This window comes from Melitaea cinxia, chromosome 5 (assembly GCF_905220565.1).
Source record: "Melitaea cinxia chromosome 5, ilMelCinx1.1, whole genome shotgun sequence".
Lineage (NCBI taxonomy): Eukaryota > Metazoa > Arthropoda > Insecta > Lepidoptera > Nymphalidae > Melitaea > Melitaea cinxia.
Genome location: NC_059398.1, coordinates 12,654,317 through 12,678,269, shown reverse-complemented (window position 1 = coordinate 12,678,269; position 23,953 = coordinate 12,654,317). Strand labels below are relative to the sequence as shown.

The 23,953-nt window shown below is 36.3% G+C and overlaps 1 protein-coding gene across 4 annotated transcripts in view; it reads right to left on the bottom strand.

Moving 5' to 3' along the window:
* Positions 1-5,501: 5,501 nt before the first annotated feature.
* LOC123653619 (RNA-binding protein Musashi homolog Rbp6) overlaps positions 5,502-23,953 on the bottom strand; it is a 540,105-nt gene continuing 521,653 nt past the window's right edge. For 2 of the 4 annotated variants that reach the window (XM_045589613.1, XM_045589615.1), the window contains 4 exons: positions 21,651-21,735; positions 19,729-19,761; positions 18,751-18,831; positions 14,753-14,969 (listed from right to left, as the gene is read on the bottom strand). In XM_045589613.1, the coding sequence (XP_045445569.1) occupies positions 14,884-14,969; positions 18,751-18,831; positions 19,729-19,761; positions 21,651-21,735 (285 nt within the window). In that variant the 3' untranslated portion in view covers positions 14,753-14,883. Of the gene's footprint in view, positions 5,907-6,255; positions 6,323-8,535; positions 8,757-9,085; positions 9,152-14,752; positions 14,970-18,750; positions 18,832-19,728; positions 19,762-21,650; positions 21,736-23,953 lie in introns of those variants that run through there. The other 2 variants (XM_045589616.1, XM_045589614.1) reach the window with 2 other exon arrangements.

Below are 23,953 nucleotides of genomic sequence, written 5' to 3'. Positions count from 1 at the left end.
TAGGGGGTGATAAATTGATCTAGCTAGGATCCGTTATCAGAAAATGTCGTTTTATCCGTGTTTTCAGGCAATGAAAAACTGCTATAATATCATTAGAATCGCTTCAGCCTGTAATATCCCACTACTGGGCATAGGCCTATTTCCCCATGCAGGAGAAGGATCAGAGCTTAATCTACCACGCTGCTCCAATGCGGGTTGGCGGATATATTCCCTACTATGAGTAACGATCGCTACCAGGTATGAAATCAAAATCAAAATAAAAAACAGCTTTATTCAAATAGGCTCCAAAAGCACTTTCGAATCGTCATTTTACAAATTAAAACTTTAAAAATTAATTATTATATTTGTAGAAGTAAAGCTACCACAGATTCGGAATGTAGATTCTGCAGAGAAGAATCGGCAAGAAACTCCGCAGTTACTCTTTTGAAATGCATGATGACAACCGGGACCGACGGCTTAACGTGCTCTCCGAGGCACGGTGGGGAGACCCACAAAGACTGCACAAACACCCAGACCACAGTAAACACCTGTATGGCCAATACAAATTTTTGTCATGAGCGGGGATCGAACCCGTAACCGCCAGCACAACAGGTACAATCCATGGCTGTGACCTTTGCGCCAACGCGGCGTCTCATTAGAATTTGTACATGGTGACAAAATGTACCTTTGAAATTCGTGTTTAAATAAGGTTTCCTAAAACACGATTTACCAAAAAAAAAAACTGAGTTAAGCTCGGTCATCCAGGTGTTGTGTGGCTACAGCACTAAAGAATTTAGCCACCCCCTCTCTTCCTGTGGGTGTCGTAAGAGGCGACTAAGGGATAACAAGGTTCCACAACCACCTTGGAGCTTAAGAAGCCGACCGATGGCGGGATAACCATCCAACTGCTGGCTTTGAAATACACAGGGCGAAGACGGGCAGCAGCGTCTTCGGTGCGACAAAGCCAGTACTGCGGTCACCAACCCGCCTGCCCAGCGTGGTGACTATGGGCAAAACACATGAGTTCACGTTATTTTTGGCGTAAACTTGTGGAGGCCTATGTCCAGCAGTGGACTGTATAGGCTGTAATGATGATGATCCAGGTGTTATGTTGTTTAATTGAGTAATAGCTTTGATTGTATTCCACAAAGCGAACATCTTTAGACAGGTTAAGTGACTGCATTCAGTTATGGGATTAGTTGACGCAGAATAGTAGAAATTAATTTGCACTTTGAAATAAATCACTTCTATACTGTCTCATAGATTACTTTCCCCTAAATGTTCTGAATAATATTATACTATAGTATTGACAAGTGAGAAATTTTACTGTTCATGAAATTAAGTATAGCTTTCTTTTCATCATTTTACTTTTTATTTCTAGAGGTTGTATTTGAAAATTGAAGATTAATCCGTACTAGAGCATCATGAATTTATTTATAAATTTCGTAGTTCTATAGTTTTACAAAATATGATTACTTAATAGACTAAAGGATAGGTTTCGGAAATGAAAGAAAACAACTGGTTATTGTTTGAACAATGTCCATATTATATTTATTACCACTTACACACGGCACGATGTGAACCTTGTCTTAAATCATTGTATTATAATAGGTATATGTACATTGCACAATGTGTATACATACATCGCCATACACGCGCGCCCCAAGAGGCTGTATGATTATATATCTCATAGTATTATGTACGTTATAATAATGTAATATTCCAATAAGTTAAAGTGCACTGGTGCACGAAATCGGGGCGGCGGGCATACTCGCCGCTTTTTTTACAAAATGTTTGATATTATCATTATTTTAATAAAGAGATGACGTAAAAACTAATTTATTAATCAATACGATTTATATCCATATTGTATACAGATTCATGTAACATCATACACGAAGAAATGACGAAAATAATGCGCCGACCCCGCGACGAGCTACGTCGCGGATCGTTCGCCTATCATTATCTCCTTTCTCTAATATTTTAAATGTACATGACACCAAATTCGAACGTATATAAATCCAAATTTATTTTAATGTAAAATCTTAGGTAATTGATTTTTATTGCTATAGAAAATCAGTCAGCACGCGAAGCACGTAATCGAGAAGTAACCGCGAGAACGAAACCAAGCGGGCGGTTGCGCGGGCGGGAGGGATGCCGTCGAAGTGGGAGCGAGTCGCGAGCGCCGGCCTCTGCCCGCCTCTGATTCTCAAACGCTACTCTCACAGACACGCTCTGATGCTGCTTGATACAACCGATCGGTTGAAGTCGGTTCGTGTGGAGCCAATGCGCGTCCGGTTCTACGCGAATAACTATACCTTTGGTCCTTGAAACATTAAGTTGGCCATTGCCGAATATGCAAAGCTACTGATCTAAGCCGCCTGGGCGACTCTACGAACTTTACCAGTCTGTCACTTTATTAGATTAAAATTAATTATTATCTTTATTAACGATATAAAGTAGATAGTGTAAAGTAATGTAGAATGTTATTATACAAAATATAATAAATAATTTTTTAAATCTTTACTTAGATAGATATTATACGATAAATCGCAATATTATGATCACATAACGAATTTTTAACATAAATTTGAGATCTCGCTTATTAATATTATTACGTAGTCTTTAATTTGATATAAGAACATTTCTAAAATGGCGACTGAAATTAACTAATGCATTAAACAAACAAGCGAGAACAAGGCGGCTGCGGCGGTGCTGCTCGTTTTATCTCTTGCGAACATGTTAACAAATCATGATTTTTATCGAAACTTAGCTCTCGCACACCTTACTCAACAATTGACTGCTTGCGTACTTTTACAAGTGTACTGCTTGAACTGTTGAAATAAATTGCCCAAAAATTTCTGTTAGTTATTAAATGCGAGTTATCACGTAACATATTTCCGTCGAGTAAAAACCATAAGTTATTACGAAGCGGTCATTTTAAATGAGATGTGCAGTTACTTTTATTCCTAACAATCACCGACCGCAGGTAACTTTACACGCGGGCCATTATAAGTGAAAGCGAATTAATACTAACTATTTTACTTTTAAAGTACTTTTGGTCAAAAATTAAATAAGACTAAATTATTGCATTTTGCTAGGCAATTAAAAATTAAATATTTACGCACTTCTTTGAAGTATATTGTAAAATTTATTTAATTTTCGAAGCATTTATTATACCATATGATGACCCGCATGAAAGTTCTAATAACAAAATAAGCTCACAAATCGTATCAACAAACTATAACAACAACAATGAACCTAATCTTTGTAAAGCTAATCCTGATTGTAGCTCGATTGAGTCTAATAGTATCGATCAGATGGTATCAAGTATCGATTAATACGTCTTTTTACATGCGGCTAACTATGTATATACAATAGTATTTGTCATTATGTGTCGTCTCGGTGCAGTCGCGGCGAACCGATGGCTTCTCACGAACGAGCGAAACGAATCTCTCACTATATTATGTATGTTTGTTTGTACTCGAACTCGCACGGGGATAAGCGGCCGTGTACGCTTTTCCTACTTTAAAAAGGTCGGTAAGAAAATATAATTATAGTGAGGATGTATGAGTGAATGAGACAGTCGACGGCGGCACGGCGCGCGCGCGTCGCCCCGCCGTCAACTTGGGCCTAACAATTATAACATTTCATCGTAATAATTAAATATTCTAAGAAAAATGTCTTAAATACCTATAACACCGTAAATATAAAACAAATAATTACGTTAATTTGTTAGGTATGATATTCCGACCGTCTTTTACAGACTCACACCTTCGATTTTATTATCAATTTCCTAGCTAACGTTTAACAACATAATAGCGGTCGCGTCTCCTGCGGGATGTGCGGGCTCGCAAGCGCGGCGCGGCCGGCCGCGAGCCGTGCTCACGTAGCGAACGATGTTTCGGCACGAATGAACAAAAAACGCGAAGCGAGCGTACCGCCCGGCGACTGGCACGCTCCTTTTAACACTCCATTATTCAATTAACTACATACTCGTAAGTAATAAATTACCTTTAAAAAGAATATTGATTTACTTCGTATCTTTTCAATATTTTTGTAACAGGAAACATTTATATTTATAACGTATTTATATAATAATAGCATTTAAAAGATTGTTCATTATTATTACCTAAATTTAATACCTAGATTTATAATATTAATGTTTAATTGATGTCTGTAATGAGTAATAATAATAGTAAATAACGAATGATTGCAATCGAGTGCACGTGTGTAGTGAGAGACGCAGGCTAAGCGCAGGCCGCGCGCGGGCTACCGTCGAGCGACCGTCGGGCGACTGTCGTCGGCGCGCTTCACTTGCGTGTCTTACTGCTTACTGTTGCAAACTAGACAAGGTGGTTTTCGAAAATTTTCCAGTACCTAACGAATATGATTAATGAATTGACTTTATATTTTACTCTATTACCTCAAACCTGCGCACTTTGGTGTGACTTTTTATATATCCCTGTCTTTGGTTTATTGAAGTCGAATTGTGTGATTTCACGGTCTATTCTGCACGAAAATTGAATTGTTTACAATTATTATTTGATTAAAACTTTAAATACGACTAAGTACTGTGTGACTCCGCGTTTCTAGTGGAGCCGTATATATTTTTAACAGTGGTCTTACATTAAGGTAAATACAATCGTAAGAAACAATGAATTATTCATTACGTAATGCACAAAATTGTTATTTATTATAATTACAATACCTACTTTCAAAGGTACAAGATAGAAACGAATTATTATCTTAATGCGATGAGAGATAATTATTCTGAAATGTTCCGACTTAGTTTTTCAAATGTCCTTATGAATCGTAAATATGATCATGTTATCCTTAGGATAAAATTTTATATCATAATATATATTATTATTAGAAAGTATGTATACGTGTAACTAACGTAGTCTTATAAGGAAGTAATCCAGAAATTTCTTCTACAGAAACAGAATAGCCGAGGTGATTTTATACAATTCGAATTAGGCGAAAATAATTACATTCATAGATAAAATATGCGCAATATGTATTAGAATATTAATTATGTTAATATTTGACATTAATATTAAAAATAGATAGAATAAAATATGTGTTGGTGGACGAGCGTGATAGCGCGCGGCGAACGCGCGGTCGAAAACCGCGTTATTGTCTCCGGCCTGGTCGCCGGCCCGGCCCCTACCAACCTATACGCTACCGACGAGCTCAACTCTATACACGCGGAACACGAGGGAGGGACAAGCTTATTGCAAATACATCTCGGCCCGATACTCTGCTCCTACTGACTCTTAAAACTCTTAAATATAAAAGCTTACTACCGAAAAATCTTAGTACGCGAAACTCTTGAATATCGGTTGCGATTCTTGTATGCCACGAAACCGATCCCCTATCGATAACGTAAAAAATAGGCGAATGAAAAAGTAGACATGCAAGTTACATCTTAAACTGTATTTAACTATGAATAATAAAATATTTTAAGATATACCTCCCTGCAATGAAATCGTCTAGATGCTTTTATATATTACGAATCGTTTTTTTTAAGTTTAATCATTTATTGACAACACATCTACAGTACAGTCGAAGCGAGAATAATTTGAAAAAATACCTGTTTAATCAATAGACTATCTCTCGTTTACACGACAAAAAGTATTATCATTATTTACAATAGACAAGGTGTCGGGGTAGGGGAGAGTGAGGTCGGGTGGTAGGGTCGGGGTGGTTAGGATCTTGTGGAGGGTACGGTGAGGTTGAGATGCCGCGGTCGACGGATCGGTCCGCGCGGTGGCCGGACGGATTAGACGACCGTCGCCGATGCGGCGCGTGGCGCGGCGTGCGCGGGAGTCGGGCTGGCGGAGGGCGCGGGCGGCCGGCTGGTGAGTCGCGCTGGGGTTGTAAGGGTTGCGTTGCATATCACGCGCCGCCACGCCGCTCGCCACCTGCATATGACAACCCTTGTTTACACAAACACGACATTTGAACATAGACAAAGGCACGCAATGGTATGCTTGTTTCGTGTATGCATGTATTAGGTAAAATAAGAAAAGACTTCATCATATATTTCATATACAAAATAAACTTAATCTCATAGTTAATATACACATTCAATTTTGAAGTATATAGTACCGCGCGCCAAGATTATTTGAAACATTTATACAAACTATAATCACACAGGTGTTCATATTTTCAACAACAATAATTACACATACTAGTGTTTTAAAGCGTCGTCCTACATAATGACATTTTAATTGTGCATGGCGAGAATACACAATAAAAAATAATACTCACGTTAAATATTTGTGCTATAACACTTTCAATGATAACCGTTGGTGAAAGCCGCAGGAATCAAGGGTCCCTGTAATAAAAAAATTGAAAAGGTGAAATTTGGGCCATTCTCATTTTAGTTTTGAATTATGGATACAATAACCTAATATGCTATCGATAAAAGGACTAAGGAAATAATACTATACTATATCAGTTATAATTGCAAATACCGGTGTTAGAAAAATTTATAGCGATTGATTTTTAAAGTCTTTTTGATAGTCGCTTTAAGTCGATAGAGTGGTAGCGAATTCTGTGGCCAACGAAATAAAAACAGCCAGTGGATGAGTTAGAGCGGCGCGCAACCGCTCGGCAACGGTAATTACACCGCTTGTTCGCCTTGATTTACGGTTATAGCCCGTGGGGGCATTCCTGTTACCTAATAAGACCGTTTACATCCGGGAACCACATGAGCCACGCTCAGAGTCACACGGAAGCTGGACTACTAATTTTTACCAATAATATCTTCATTTCGACATATCAGTTTGAATGCACTATAATAGGCTTGTTGACTATGTTAGTGTTTCATCATAATCAGAAGTGCCCCTTCCTGCAGCTCTTGATGCCACATAGGTCATTAGAGTAGGTGCTCGTGTTTTGTCGTTGTGAGCAAAAGTATTCCGCGGCGTTACTTTGACGAGCGTTAAAATTATAAATCTCTGTTGAATATTTTTATTACTGTTTGAGATTTCAGTAAAATTTGTGTTTTTTTGCATGCATTCGGTCTTAAATTATACTGTTTATAATGTTTTATTGTTAAATAGTTCTAGTCTTTATCAAAAAGGATAGTTGCCCAATTGATTTCTGTGGTTAGTTGCCACTAGAGTAACTCTTACGGCAACTATAAATTGTTTAACAGGCAAAGACAGATTATTTTCGGATGGTATTTTGACAATTAAATAATAAATGTTGCGAAAAAAAAACTACAGACAGGCGTTTATCCCATGAAGCATATTAAGTATTCCATAGAAGTATCCCATGAAGCATATTTAAAGTTAAGCTACTATCCGCCATAGTAGGCAAGTAACCCTCTTTATATTTATATTAAAAAAAAAACGAGCTGTTATAGGAGATGTATCGCGTGTTGTATGACTTATATTAATATGTACATTATGAACACAAAAATAATAAGTACACATTTTTGATAGCAGAACTTTTTAGAAAAGTGGTGCAACTATCAGGCTTTTTCGCTCGATATCATTTATAAAGATATTACAGTTTCGTCACAGAATCTAATATCCGTCGAGTGCATGTACTCTATCTCTTTAATTGTATATATTTATTGATATAGAAAACTAAAAGCATTGAAAATACTTTTGAAAAATGTCTAAGAGACACAATGACGTGAGGAGTTAAGATCTCGGCGGTGGCGGTTCTCGCGGGTGTCGACAAGCAATGAAGACTGATGGCGCCTCAGGAAAGAGGTTATGGAACACGGTCGCAGTTTTAAAAAGCCATTACCCGCGGCAGTGCACCGCGTAGATTGCCGCCGCCATCGCCCGCCGTTCTCATATTTCGGAGCACTTTATAATCGCATCTCTCACGCTTCACTTGCTCGCTAACTTATGGTGATTATGCCGTAAGAGCGACGAGGAAGATCGGTTCCGTAATGAGATTGGACGGTCTCGCTAAAATTTTAGAGTGTCGTCGACTGCTAATTGCATCTGTGGTGCCTGTCACACGTCGCTTCACAACCTTAGATTTAAAATTAATTGAAGCTCGTATTTGTCTGTCAAGAAGTAGTTTAAATACAGAATTAAATGAATTTAAATGTCTTAGAAGCACAAATCAAGAGGTCGGAAGAAAAACAAAACAGAACCAACATTAATTTGAATTCCGTGACAGTTGAAACTTCTCGAACAGGGACAATTTTCTGAATTGCCTTCATTTGAATCTTACTGAAATAGGCATTTTTGAGCATGACGTAACAAATGAAAAAAGTTGGAATCGAAAGTTAATAACTTTATCTCATTTATCACGAAATAAGATATTATGTTTTTTTTTTCAACTTATTATTGCAATAAAATATGTCGTACTTACGATTTGATATTTTATCCGATTGCCTAATTATTGAATTTACGATATTAAATTTTTTTTGATTTTTTTGTGGGATGAAAACGGTTATTTTTTTAATATTTATTATATTTGTTCATTCTTCGTAAGTTATTCCATCAAAAATAATGTAAGCCTTTTCAAACCGTGGAACCGTCAAAGCGCATTTTCATAATGGTATGAAATTAGACTCACTGGGGTGTAATTGAGGGGGGCACGGCTGACTGCGATGGCAGGGAATCCGGAGGGCTGAGGGCTAGCTGCCTGCACGTAACCGACGCTGTCCGCTGCAGAGCCATACACATCGAGTGCGGGCCCCGGTGAGCTAGCGGCTGGGAATCCCGCCCGACCTCCAGCCGTGTGCGGCGAGGCAGGTGGTCCGAAGCCGGCTGCAGCGGCCTGATAGTTGTTCATCACTGTGGAAATATAACCGGTTAAAACTACAGTTTGCACTAGGTATTCTAGGTAGGTCACAGTCACATTGCTGAAGACAATTTCTCTGCAAGAATAACGTTTTGAATTCCATATTTTAATTCAATTTCCGTTTGTCAAGGTTTTATATTAGTGAGGGTTTTCATAAATTGTTGTTTATAGTAATTAATAATATCAAGCTGGTTATGTATGTAATGAGAAAAATGTAATGATGTTTGTTATTATGACGGAGTTATTATTGTTACAGCTCAAGGATGATGAAAAGCACATGTATGAATCTTTACATGTAAGGATGGCATGAAGGCGACCTCACCTGAGAGCGCCTGCGCGAGCAGCGGTGTGTTGTTATTCGGTGTGAGTTGGCCGTTGGTCAGGTCCACTGCAAACATACACACGGTTCGCATTCGCTCCACGTACACGAGTGACGCACACACTCGCATATTGTCAACACACACATCTATGACTGAACCATCGTTTGTGTTTTAAGTATACTTAGTTCGGACGACCATTTCATTTAATTTTTTATTTCGCAATAAGTATATTAAAGGCGTGAAACGCGAAAAAACTAGAAGTAGAAGCGCGTAAACGCATGAATACTTTAGTCGTTGAAGATAGATACCATGCTGACGAATGAGGACAGATAAGACTCCCCGGGCTAAGATTATGTTGGAACAAAAAATATAACGTATGTCACGTGCATTCAAATGAAAAAGAGAGCTCGAAGTTTCGCGCGCATAAATCACAGAGGACGAAAAAACTTTTACAAAATATCCAGTAAATTATCTGACGCGAGTTCTCGGTGGCAGGCGGCGGTCTGCTTATTGAATAGGGAGTGGCATTAGCATACGGTGCACGTAGCAGCGGCTTGACGCCGCTCGCGCGCGGAAACCCGCTACTCGCTATGCCTTACCTTTCGTCCTAGTTACTATTTTCTCGCAGAATTTTAACAGCTTTTAATGTCTTCGAATTTTAAATAAGCCTCGATTGCTACTAAAATGTTAATTTACATAAAGTGATTTAGGCGTTTGTCAAAGTTTACATGTTTGATTAACCTCTGACGGTGATAGATGCGGTTTCGTTTTGGTACGTTTCTCAGTTTGTGTGTTTGTAGCGTTCAATACAAAATTCTTTTGACAGCATGTTAACTAGTTTGCAGGTATAATGAGAAAACATTTTTAATGTTTGTCAAACTTGTGTTATTATCGGCTTAACTTAATTAAAATTTATTTTTAATGAAAAATTAATTTGATTTATACAATATATGCCTATTAATGGTAGTTCTTCTTTGTGTTAACACCTACTATCAAAATATATTTACAAAACTCGATTGTTTTTGAATGAAATAAGTGCCCGCAATGTTTTGAAGTGCTACTTTTCATTGTGGCACACTTTGTTCACGAGTAGACCAAAATGAACGGATATTCAGTTTTTGCCTGCTCATAATATCACCATTAGTCCTATTGGCTTGTACGACAAATTTTATTTTTGTTAGATGAGCGAGTTATGATTTAGTGTGAAAAATGAAGGTTCGCGGCCGCACCAGGTGATTACCGGCTTGCAAGTGACTTTGCAAAAAAAATTACAATATAAGTAATGGAGGATGAATGATAGATGGCGCGGCGGACGACCGGCCCGCACTCGCGCCCGCCTCGTCCGCGCTCACCGGCCCTCACTAAAATGCTGACACATTTTAATAATATTACGGTGCGATGTAAGAGGCTATTTATTTGAGGTTGCTGGGTAATAAATAAGAATTCGAGTAGTAGCGCAGACACGTCTACCGATCGTTAACGTGTCGATCCCACGTAGCTCATTCTTTTCCCATTACATGACAGCACCTATATTTATAGTCTGTCGTGTACCATGATAGCGAAAAAGAATTATGTTACTCATACACATTTAACGTAAAGATTTCAGCTTTTGTTTATATATTGTAAATCTTCAAATGTACACGGACGTTTAACGCTTCGACTGAGACTCATGACTCGTATCACGAGTAACAAAGTCAGAAAACGGAGTCAATTAAATTTGATTTCAAGGCGTATTTTGACCTCAAATAATTTACAACTTAAACAGTTCTCTTTACCGTCAAATGGTGTGAAGGAAGTTTGTAGTTATCTACTCGGTCCATATCAGCTGAGGCGGACGATAACTTCGCGCTTTACATTGTAACATATGTTTGAGATGTAATTTGTGCGTAATCGCCTAAGTTTCTTGCAGCTCCTCGCTACTACTTATTTAAATACGAATCATTGTATACTTTAGCTTATACCATTTTAGAAGTTTATAAGGGAACGCCATTGTGGATCTTACGTTTATCGATAAAGTGTTTTGGAAAGCGTTCTAATAAGGTAATAGAAATACAAAATGACTTTACAAGTTAGCACCAGGCAATTTCCAATTTTATTGGCTTAGCTGCGAAGTCGTAGGGACTTTATAGAGGTAAGGTTATTCGCACCCCAAGTAAGCCTCGCACCTCTCGGGAAGCACACATTCATCTATAAATTCAGAGCCCGTCTTGCGAGTGCTATTCGAACTTTCATAATTGCGAAGTTCGAAGAAACTTAATAATTCTTCTTCAGAAGTAGCATGACGGCCGTGCAAAATATTCACGGAGCGTACTCCGCTGTAAGACTTACTCTTGAAACCGTCATAAGCTTTGGTTTTTATGTCTAAATAGAGTAAAGGGTTCTTAGATATAAATATAATCTATTATTCTCTCTACTAAATAGTGAAACCCATACCCTACTTCGTTTTAAATGACGATGTATGTAATGTTTTTAATTCAAATCGTGTTAAAAGTTTGCAAGTGTTTAGTAGCTTAATAATACCTAAACGGCGTTAAGTGAGAGTTTTGTATATTCAAAATCGCGTAATCATATCAAATATAACAAAAAAAAAAAAAACATTTCTTTTCCAAATTTGGACGATTGAAATGTTTTATTTCCACGTGTACGTGAGTTTGGCCTCACATAGATCGAACCGTAAACGTATTTTTAATAGCCGCCATCAATAACTCCCTTCGAAAATGATACGCTTTAGGGATTTTCGATGGTTTAGCTGAGACTTATTTCAATTGCAAATTAATGGAATTTCTATGCTACGTAGCAGGTTTGCTACGTAGCGCGCCTTGCATGCGCCACCCTACGCCATTTGTAATTCATATAAGCATGCGTATGTCCTTTCTTTAAATCTCACTATAATATCATTTATTGCATCCTGTTAGGTTGTTCACAGGGTCGCGAAGAGCTTATTAGCTAGTTTAGTTTAGAGCTAGTTTATGATTCAGTCATAGATCATTAAAACATTAAAAGCGATATAAAAAAGCTAAAACTTAACCGCGAATTATAAAATCCACACTTTATAAAAATAGAGAAGAAATCTTTAAAATTATTCTACTTTTACAAAATTTTACGATTACCGTCTACCCATGTAGTCAAATAATAAAATACTTGCGGAAAAATACCGCTTACAGCTACATTTAAGGCTACAGCAGAAAAGTAATACCTTTTCTCTATTCTATATATTATGTTAAATTAGAAATAGGACTACATAGTCTAATTGCGTTAAACATTTCTTATTTTTTACATATTGAGTCTAAATATACCATTTGCCTAAGGCACAACAATTTAGTAATACATTTAGTAGGTACTATTCTATGTCTTATACTAAATTAAAAAAAATACCTCTATAAAATGAGTTTGCACCACCATCACATTATTATTACCGACAAATATCTACCCGAACGCTTACTTAACTACCCGCTAAAATGTTCAATATAAAGCATTTTCTTATTTTTTTTTTTACAACTTCGGAACGAAAAACCTTTCCACGCTAATTTTTTAAGCTTCACTAATTTACAATAGGAAGGAAATCGCCCGTCATAAAATTACTAAGTCTAGACTATTCAGAAACTCCGCTAGTTAAATCTTATAAATGGCCAGATCGAGTCTACAGATTTTGCTTACATAAACTTGACTTTTGGTCTTCTAATTCACCTTCTATACTATAATCTATAATTTAGGGTCTAAGCTTCGCTAATTTACTTCATAATTTGTAATTTCTATACAGCTACCACACGTTTTATTAAAATTTTTGAACAGAAATTCAGCTTACGCATAATTTTACCTACACTATTCTATATTTCCAATAGATTAAAATACTGGTCAAACTTTAGTTCAAACTTCAAACATAAATATTACTCGCCCTATTGTTGATGTTGACTGCGCACTCCTTCACCATACTGCTGTTTTCTTGTTTTGGTTAACACTATTATTTTCATTTTAGTCGAAATTGATAGTACGTGTAACGGCACTTGATTTTCAGTGAAAAAAGTTTGTCATCTTCGTTTTTATATTCAAAAATGATTATCTAATAAATGCTCAGGCATTACCATTCTCAAGTTATATATTTCCATATAGGATAAAAAAAGGTTTTCTTCGTCAGAAATCATATTGGCTTAATTTGATTAATGCTTTATTTGATTCAAAAGGGCTGGGACGCTAATAGAATTGGTATAAAATTTACTGAGTCGACATTCCATCGATGAATTTCTACGAAATAATGTACGGGCGATGAAGTTTGCTAGACTAACGCATTTACGCGTAAGTAATAATATCTATTGACATTCAATAAATAAAATCTATAATCTATAAAATAAAAATTCTGACCCATCCAAACACAGCACTCTTTTTCTATGAGCGATGATTACTCGCCCACGCTATCAGTTGCTAGTTCTAGTATATAAAGAGAATCTAATGTATAGATACTTGAAGAGATAAAGGAACAGAGTTAGAAAGAATATGGAGCGAGACCTTACCGCGCTCTAACCTAAGTAACAAGCACTAAACATAACACTTACTAATATAGTTAACAGTCAAATATTTTAAATTAAAAAATGGAGTTAGCACTATCAACGACACGCGGTCACTCGTCGCCATTGCCATATAAGTGTTTCAATAGCCTATGACTGCCCCCCTTAAAATAGTATATTAACTTTGATCAGATTTGTGTTCTTCGTTGAGAACAAATCTACATTCTCAGCAAGTGAGTGCAGGAAAATAGCATCGAACTATGTAAAATAGTTGTGTGGGCCTGATCCGCGGGCTGCATTCTGAGGGCGAACGTGTAGAATGCGAGGTATGCCGAAGATGCGTAGACGAGACCGCGGTCGCATGTGCCAGCTACCAGCGGAGCGAGAGCACACGATATCGCGACAGACCGCTTTAACGTTACAAGGTACTACCTTCCCCCGCGTGACGCACATGCATGTGCTTACCATTCTGCTGAGGGGGGGCGCGCCGCGGACACCACGCTGCATGAACCGCATTGGATGAGTCAGAGAACGAAAAATCAAAGTTAAAATTCATTTGAACCCCAAAGGCATAAAGTTCGGTCATAATAAGAAATTATCAAACTTCACCGCACGCTAACCAACTCCACGCTACATGCTATTTCTTTTAGTTTATTTTGGTCGCAATCGATAGGCGAACGAATGTTAAATAAGCGGGCTATGATTGACCTCGATTGTCAAGCAATCGGTCGGACAGTAAACGATAAACGTTTTGCTTATATAGCGGAAAATTCCTTTATTTTAAAATATATTGGCTTCACAATACCATTAAACTTACGATTAAAATTAAGACGATATGTCAAAACAGTGATAAGAACAATACTAGTGACTTACATAATACATTGAATACATTAAAAATTTGACACATAGGTTACATTACAATATGAAGAATTTAGCAATTAACGATATCTAAATTATTATTTATCTAGAATGTGGGTAAACTTCCTGATGGAAACCGCATTATTTTTTAGTTATTTCGTATCGAGCTATAGGGGCAACCTAGTCGGGCGATTTGTTCACGTACGCATCTGCGAAATCGCGTTACCATTGTTATAATTACGTGCTTGCGACATTGCATTCCTTAGCTGCGATTCGGGGGAGAATGGAGGGCGTGATACCAAAGAGAAATTCGCTTGAGAAAAGATTTATTTGTTTTCGTAAGATATTCCGGGAGCCGTTAACGGTTGTTCCGGGTAAGAGAGTGGTTTAGGTTGTGGCGTGTAGCGGGCGGGCGGCGCGGAGCGGGCGGTGGCGGCGGCCTACGAGCCCTGCCCGAGCCCACCCGGGTTTATATACTCCACACCGACCAACAGACGACTTTCCGGCGGTATAACTCCCACTACACCTGCGGCAACAAAATAAAAAAAAGCTACAAAGCCCGCCACGGAACTGAGAAGGGCTCCGACAGAACCGCGGCGCTTAAATAAAATAAAATAATATTAAAAAATAACTATGTTATTCAGAATCCATATAAGGCATGTAAATTAATTTTAATTTCTAAAATGATAAAATATCTAATAAAAATTAAACGCGAACATAAACGATAAAATTGTTTTTATTTACGTTTTATGGATAAACTTAGTATTAATAGCTTGTGATTCCACGTTTAGGAAATTCTGACACGCACAATATTATGATGAACTTTTCATGTGTTTGGTATTAAGGTAATCTCGAATTGTATCACGCACAACCAAAATGCAGGGAAGGGGATCATTACATATTACAATATATATCGAATTGAACACCAAATATTTTCAAAACAACGGTGTTCAATCAGTGAATTATAATTTACTTGCTATTAGTGGATCTAAACACGCAAATAGATCAATAGCTTGGGGTAACTCAATCTGATGCCCGAGGTGTGTAATGCTGATCACAAATTCGTTTTTTTCCAAGGATACTACGTTCTTAATGCGAAGCTATTATTTTAATGACGAAATCAACGATACTACTTAGTAATGGGTTTCGCTTATAACCGGTAGCCACACAGTAAGTATAATATAATTACATCGTACGATATATTATTCAAGCTTATTTAATACATGACTAGTTTAGAGGATGGCGATAAGGACGGTCGCACACGTAGCGATTTCATGATCGAATTAACTTATATATTTTACGTAATAAATTTTGATAAAAACCTTAATTTTGATGAAAGAAATGCGAGGCGCGGTGATGAAGCAAAGGCTTTGCCATGAAACGTCGATAATCTCATCGACAGATTATTTGGAGGACGATTTTATAATTATTTCGTATTTTTAAAACACTGAACCTTTTATTATAACATTAACACGAAGGAGGTTGCATAAAATACTTGCATCCAAAAATATTACACAACAACAACAATAAATATTATTATTAATAACATTATCGCTTAAGCAGTGTAAATATATAAAATATAATAGAGAAATAACTTTGAAACACAAAGTAGGTATTTATCTACATAAGTATACATTATAATTATAGCAAATATTCAATTAGGTAATAAAATAATGTTTTCCAAGCTCGATTATATTTTTGTATGATAAAATAAATCTAAACTAACTCTATTAATGAACTACGCAAATGAAAGTCTAATTTTGAAGTATTTTCCTACTCATCCTCTAAACTTAGTAATTTTTGAAATTAATTCCTATTTATCTAATTGTCTACATGTCTTAACTGTCTCCTTATACTGTAGAAGTCGTTTAGATATAGAACTGTATTAATATCGACTGAACACAACAATTACAACAATATTACTCATTATTTCTACCAGAGAAACAACTATATTGACAATAATAACCGTAAAATAAAAAATGCAAGTTACACTGAAATAATGTAAACAGGAAAACGTATATATAATATATGTATTTATAATAATGTTTAAACAATATATTGAGATATTATAATAACACTATTGTAACACAAATCGTCATTAAGGAAATGAAAATGTTAATTCAAAGTATTTTATCAATTCATTCCATTACATTTTTATGAATATTAAGTTGTTGACAAAATAATGATCCATAATAATGTACTGTAAACCTATAGTTTTACATCCGTATCACAAAGTGATAAAAACAATACATAATTTAAATGTTTAAGAAAAAATTAACAAGTTGTGTTCAGTCTCATTTAAACTCTAGATAAAAATTCTAAGCACTACGGCATGCTATTGAAGTTAAATACGTTTAATAGTGCATTAAAAACTCTATAGATTACATCTAAAAAGATAAACAGCTCAATTCACCTACAAAGTCCAAGCATTACTTGCTACATGATGAATAATAATCGTCTAGACTAAAATTTTCAATAAATATGCAGATTACATTTACAGTTGATCCAGCAAGGTTTAATGCCTTGGTCTCGGCCATCCGAGCCGTCTAATTGTATATGAATGTTGTCTACGGCATTCGTTTTTATTTCGTCCCCGGCTTACAATGGATCGCGGGTTAAGAAATATTGCAGATTTATTCAGCGAGGTGGTGCAAACTGCCTCAACTATATACTCTCGTGACTTGGAATTTTTAACAAAATATTCACCGAGTTCCGAGTTACTTAACGTTGTACGATGTTAGTTTTTAGAAATATTTGCGTGTAATTTGTATTACAGTGTAATAGTACACGTTTCTAAATGATACTTTCTTATATATATGGTATATTTTAGTATTTTATGAAAAGTTATATACTAACTTCGCAAAATTATAAATCATTATGGTATTTGTAAATTGCAATCGTATTTATTTCAGACATTATCAATTGTATATGAAACTAGCATGCAAAAGCGTTAATTCTTAAAAAATCCTGAAGCAATATTTGATAATTTTGCAATAACAATTATAATTACTATCAATAAAATTAGAATTCTAGTTTTTTTTTTTCAATAGCATAATCGCACAGTTACAATTTTTGTAAGCAGTTAGCTTAAAACGCCTGTTTCGCGTGCAGTTAATTGGTAGCTTACAAGTAATTAGCGCAAAACTATTTGTTTGACTAACATGACTGAAAAACGCAGTTAAACGCGGTGACTATATATTAAAAAATCAACATGCTAAGTGAACTGATTAAAAATTAATGAGCATTTCTTAAAATTTATGAACGTAACTTTTACTCGTCCGATTATTCTAAATAAATCCGTAGGACTAGTGGTGCAAATGTAGGTAAAACGAGAAAATTATACTGTGTTAAATAAATAGTGACTGAGTCTATTTGAACAGCTGCGCTTATCTCCCGCACATAGCAATTAGGTAGTTTACGTGACCGTAGAAGATCGGATAGCTTATTATCTACTTCAAAGAGGTAATAGTTGAATTATATAGAACCAATAACGAATTTTACTACATTATTACTCGTTCTTAAGGGTCGTTTGGAAACTTTCTTGTTCAATAATTTTTTTTCGTCAAACAAAATTTACATACAATTTTCCGTTATACGTAGGACGTCACGTTTTAAAGTATTTGTTTAAATCTGTTTCCATCTGTCTAAAAGCTTTCGTTGTTAATGAGGAGTAGGGTAACGTAATACTAGGCGGAGACGAATCAGGCGCGAGGCTACTAGCGGCGGCTATGAGGAAAGGCGACGCTAACGCGGTATTTGCGCTGGAGTGTTTGCTTGACGCGTAGCATTTGAGAATCGTTAGGGAGGATCGTTTGTAAACATAGAACGAGGAGCTCGCATTTGGTCGGATTATCTCTACAAAATTCCGGAGATAAAGAATAAATAGCATTTCTCAAAACTTGGACGTTTTGTAATTGACGGCAGATTTATCTAGATGGCTCAGTCATTGTTACAGGTGTTATGTAGTTAGTGAAGTTGTTGGTGTTAGTTTACACGAACTCTTCCCGTTGCTTTCGCGCAAGTTACTTGAAATAGTAGTTAGAGCAAAATCACCACAATATAGATTACGAGAAGCCATATGGATCGTAGAGTTACTTATGGTTGACGAGTTAGGCGGTTAGCGGGTTAGTGTCGGTTGCGAATCGTTAGCAGTTAGTGGAATGCATTGTCGTTGGAGCGAGTTCACAGATGCATGGCGTGTACATTGTAAACCCCACTGAGCTCGAGTGGGTGATATGGCAGGAGTGTCGCCAAGTGGTGGTAGTGATTGCCGGACAGTTGGTGGTGCAAGCTCGCCAGGGGATTACCTGCGGGGTATGGCAGCCCGAAGCTAGGATAGCCCGAATAGCTACGTCCTGCCGCGTAGGCGGCGTACGCTGCGGGGAAACCTGTGTAACAAACAAACTCGTGTTAATTGTTTCAATACCATCAATTAGTACACCATGGCACATATTAGCAATTTAATCTTGACGAACGTGTTCGTAGGTAACCAGACGTTACTGTTGACGTTTACGGTAGTATGATTTAGACCGTACAAAATTTTGATTCGTTGCACGTGTCCCATTGGCCCCGTTTGAAAATAGACTCGTCACAATAAAAGATTGGTAAAGTATATCGTACACGCTCGGTACGACATCGCTTTGGACATTATCCAGGAGACAATTTGTAAACATCGTTAAATGTAGTGAGTGCACGTCGAGTGAACTAACGATAGTTTTATTCAATTAACAAACGTTTGCACAGTATTTCATTAACAAACTCATTATACAAAAGAATAAACTAGTGCTATTCTAGAAAAGTGGAAACTCGTGGACTAATCTGCTATTACAGCTAAAAGTTCTAAAAGTTACATATAAAACAATGTGTTTACAATCTCCTTTGTGAACATCGCGTCCAGTGTAAAAATGTAAATGATTGATGGCCGGACCGTCTACGGAGGCTGATATGATTACCACACCGGATCGTTTATCATATTTATTGCCAATCAAAATAGTGTATCTGTCAGGCCACGTGATCCATTACGGCTGATGGAAGCACACCTCGACACGCTTACTCATAATGCATTAATTATGTTTATCGTTGTATCTATTGATAGTATATAAAATAGTAAGTCACTTGCTATTATGATCCGTTTTGGTACATAAAAATTACGAATAAGGGTCTTTAGGGTTTTATTGTAACTTCATAAGCATTGGGGATACACATTCCAAAATATAATGATCTGGATATGCGGGTACAAAAGATATGGTTTGATTTTAATAATATAATATGAGTTGTAAACTTACCGTCAGGAAGCGCACCCAACGACCACATGAAATCTAGAAATGTAAAAACATTTACATAAATTGATCGATCCTTAGACATTAGTTTATATAATTTTGTGTACTAATTAAAACATTAATTATTCGCATAGTAAAATTTGTATAATAAAGTGTACCGTGAGACACTATTTTGCTTGGCGAGAAATGTTCGTGTGGATTGTAACAACAAACATATATGTGATAGTATAAGTACTTACATTACATTTAATTGTAACAGTATTTCAAATGTCTAAAATTGACTACCATTTAATATATTAACTACAATGACTTTAATGGGGTATGTTAGTTTTCTATCATCGAGATGATAATATATTGACTTAAATCGTTAATCTAATCTACACATTGTTAGTCTATAGCTAAACATGTTAAACAAACAGACGTTTTTAAATATTTTAGAAATGATATTTATTAAACTAAATACTACCGATTGGTTTCCTACTTAGTAAGTTAATACAATTAATACTATTTATTAGTTTATACGAGATCTACTTTTGATAGTACATAGTTGAATATATTATTAACAACTTATGGTTATTAACAAAATATCATCTAAAAAGAAAATAAAATAAAAACAAACTTATAAAAACTAATAGAGAACATACATACTTCTTTATAAAATATGCTATGCACAATAGAATATTATAAATATAAATATTTAAATAGTAGAATCTAAAAGTACTATAACACAGTTCTCATCTGAACAGGTAACCTAATCTAATAAATGGATAAAATTTAAAATTTAAATAAATATAAAATATATTTACTAAAAATCACAAAACTCATAAGTAACATCGACTGTTCATAGGTACCTCTTTTCTTCCAACGATAACATTTTTTTTGAAAAGCCGACATCAAGTTGCAAAGCTATTTATAATAAAAAGCTAAAGAATATAATATGATTTAAAAAAATATTATTTCCAAAAAAATTTCATCGAATCAACCGCATGTAACATTGTATCTAGAATTTCTTTTCTAAGCTGCATTAGTTGTTTATCATGGATGGAAATGTAGTAAAACTGGCAAGAATCAGCAGAGCTGTATGACTCTTATTCATTATTTCATATAAACTACATAAAAATCAGAAAAATACCAGGCTTAATGCTATTTTTTCTATCTATTAATAAATCAAATGATTTTAAGCGCCTACTACCTGGTAGAAAAATATTACTCTCTATTACCCTACATAAAATTGTTCTCTGGAACTGGATTGGATTCATTTCTACTATCTGATAAAAATGTAACTTTTATAAACCTTTGTATACAACTGTTTCTATAGATCTTCTAATTTATGCTGGTACATATTTCGAAAATCTGCTATCTAACTGATTTACTAATGGCAATTACTAAAATAAGACACTTTGGATATCATCTGTTTCCTTAGATACATTAATTCAAACGCTTCAAGGATACAATAGATCAAAGGAATGTAAGAAATAGGTGGGAATGGACAGGGAAGTACACCGGCGCAGCGCTAAAACTATATAAAAATCTCGGATTGTCGGAGAATGATAATTTATCAAACTTAGAAGATATTTAGAAGGTTTGATGAGGATGTTGTTGGAAGAGTATTGCGGATCAAAGGGGCAATGGAGTCGGCAATGTCGAGTGGGTCAGAGGAGAGTATATTGTTGGGATATCGAGTGCGTGAGCTCCGAGGAGTTCAGAAACTGAGTAGGCCAAGGGGGGTATAGTGATGGGTGCAAGGGTAGGTCGAGTGGGACGTGGGGTTGGGCGCAGGGCTGCGAGTGCACGGCGGTACATGGTAGCAGCACTGGTAGACCCTGCACCCACTCCGGCGCCCGTTACCAGCAATTGCGCCGGCGCGTGTATGGGGTAGGGAGCGTACCGAACGCCGCTGGCTGCCACGGCGCTACTTAACAACTCACCGTAGGCGCCCCGTCCAGCAGCTCTCGTCTTTGCCAAGTTAGCTGGTAGCATAACTTCTTTTGGTTGTGCTTTTTTGCATTCCACCTGTAAAAAAGAAAATTATTGTAGAATTCCATAACATAAACAATCTAAGGGAACCGAAATTGATGATAACTTTGTTAATGTTCTCGTTTGTTCAACGAGCGCGAGAGTTTTGCGGAAAGGCATTAATTGTTTAAGAATTAATTGCTATTATTGTACTCGACAGCATTAAGTAAATATCATCACGAAATTGGGTGAGTCGCAAAATTATGGATGAAAGGGGGTGACAAAATCAGTCGACAATCCGTTACGCTTCACGGTTCGAGTCACAAATTGAATTTTGATATACTTTATTAAGTCAAAGAGCTCACCACTGAATGCTTATTGTACAGGAGGACAAATTTTTAAAATCTTTGAACTAATTTCGCATATTTATGATAAATTATTACATTATATAATATAAACGTATGTATAAATGGTATTATTTATCGTCCTTAATTACTCAATAACATTCTATTACTAATTAAAAGAAAAAAGACCAATAAGAATAAAAATAACATCTACTAAGACATATTAATGTATCTTATAATTAAACTCTACGTTTAATCGATCCATTAAGCAATTTTAACGAACGGCATGGTTCTCTTCAGCTTGTATCTCCTTCCCCACCCGAGCGGGGAGGCTGGAGGCAAGTATAAATTACCCAATCTACGCTAACCCAAACCTCTAGCAATAGAAATTTCGCTACCAAGTGAAATCCACACAGAAAAGTATATAGGCTTAAATTATGTTAACGTCGTTGAAAAGGATATATTTGTTTTATTCACATCTTTCTTTACGATAAATATTTTATTTTCAATTTTTTCGTACTAAAGTTATTGTTTGAAGAAACGTCTTAAAATGAGTACATTTTTACGAATACAGACATGGATATCTCATGACAAATTGTTACGTTTAAAACCGCTTGGCAGACGGACTAAAACTCGCAGTTACATTTTTCATCGGCGTACATAATCGCGACGCGTTCTCGTTGTAGGTACGGTACATAAAGTCCCGTCCACATTTGTCACGCTTACGTCACGAGCCGACAAATGAAAGCTTTGCCGCGGCGTTCGCGCACTTTGTGCACTTTGCTCAACTTTCAACGCCGACATGGAACTACGTGCTTTTGCATTAACGCGGGGAAGTGAGAGTAAGACTCCATCATGTGGAGTGTCTTTCTACCAAGTTTTATGCCTAGATGAGTCTGAATAATCAACATGTGATGTTGAGCTAGAAAGCTTAGATTATACAAGAAAAACTGACACAAGTTTTTTTTATATACGGAATCTTTTTGTAGCCTCATTTTTATAATTTTCGTTTCTATAAAAAAGAAAAGTATAAGAAAAAAGCGCCTTTATACAACGATTGTACCGTTCATGTCGCATCATTTAGAATACTGGTTTAAAAGCTTTTCATAATACATTCGTCATCTTTTGATCAGGCTACATAAAAGTAGTGAGTCGCAATTTGTCATTACCGATAACGTTTTACAAATGAATCAGAACCTACGCTAGCGCCGTGATCATTCTGACCATCAACACGCGAACAACGAACTTACCACGCTTAATAAATATCACAATTTCTTATTGCATACAAATAAAATAAATATGCCCCAGTTTGTCTTGCATTGCGACAAAAAATTCTATAATTCCTCCGAATTCTATCTTATGCGTAAATTCTCACGAAATGAAAAACGACAATTGAATTCTTTAACTCCAATTTATACGTGTCTATCTACAATAATACGATCACTCCTGAAGAAAATTCAGTTGAGATGCGACGTTAATTGATGTCGCGTCGCTGGCGAGCGGAGTGGGAAACAAAAGGTCACAAACAATTCGCATCGGAGTTCGCAATTCCGATCAAGCGTTCGAAATCGCGACGCAGTTTAATGACACGAAAAATAACAAAGGTAAATTGTATTTAGCCCCGCTAGGTAGACGCGCCCCCGAGTTTATATATTGATCGAATTCCATCGAGTAGTATTCGACATCGACGCAAAGATCTCGGTTTAACGGAGCGGACTTAAGATCCTATAGGCTGAAGCTTTCTGCCGCTTGAACTTGAGCCTTACCACCCACAAATTTTGCCCCTAATCTCATCGATGTGTGCGAAATTTAATTGTTTCGCTGGAAAAGACCCCGTTTTATACTTCGCCACCTTCGCTGATTACTCGGGACTGGAAACGCGTTAATGTAAATATAAAAAAAACAGCCATTAAATTTTTACTCCATTGATT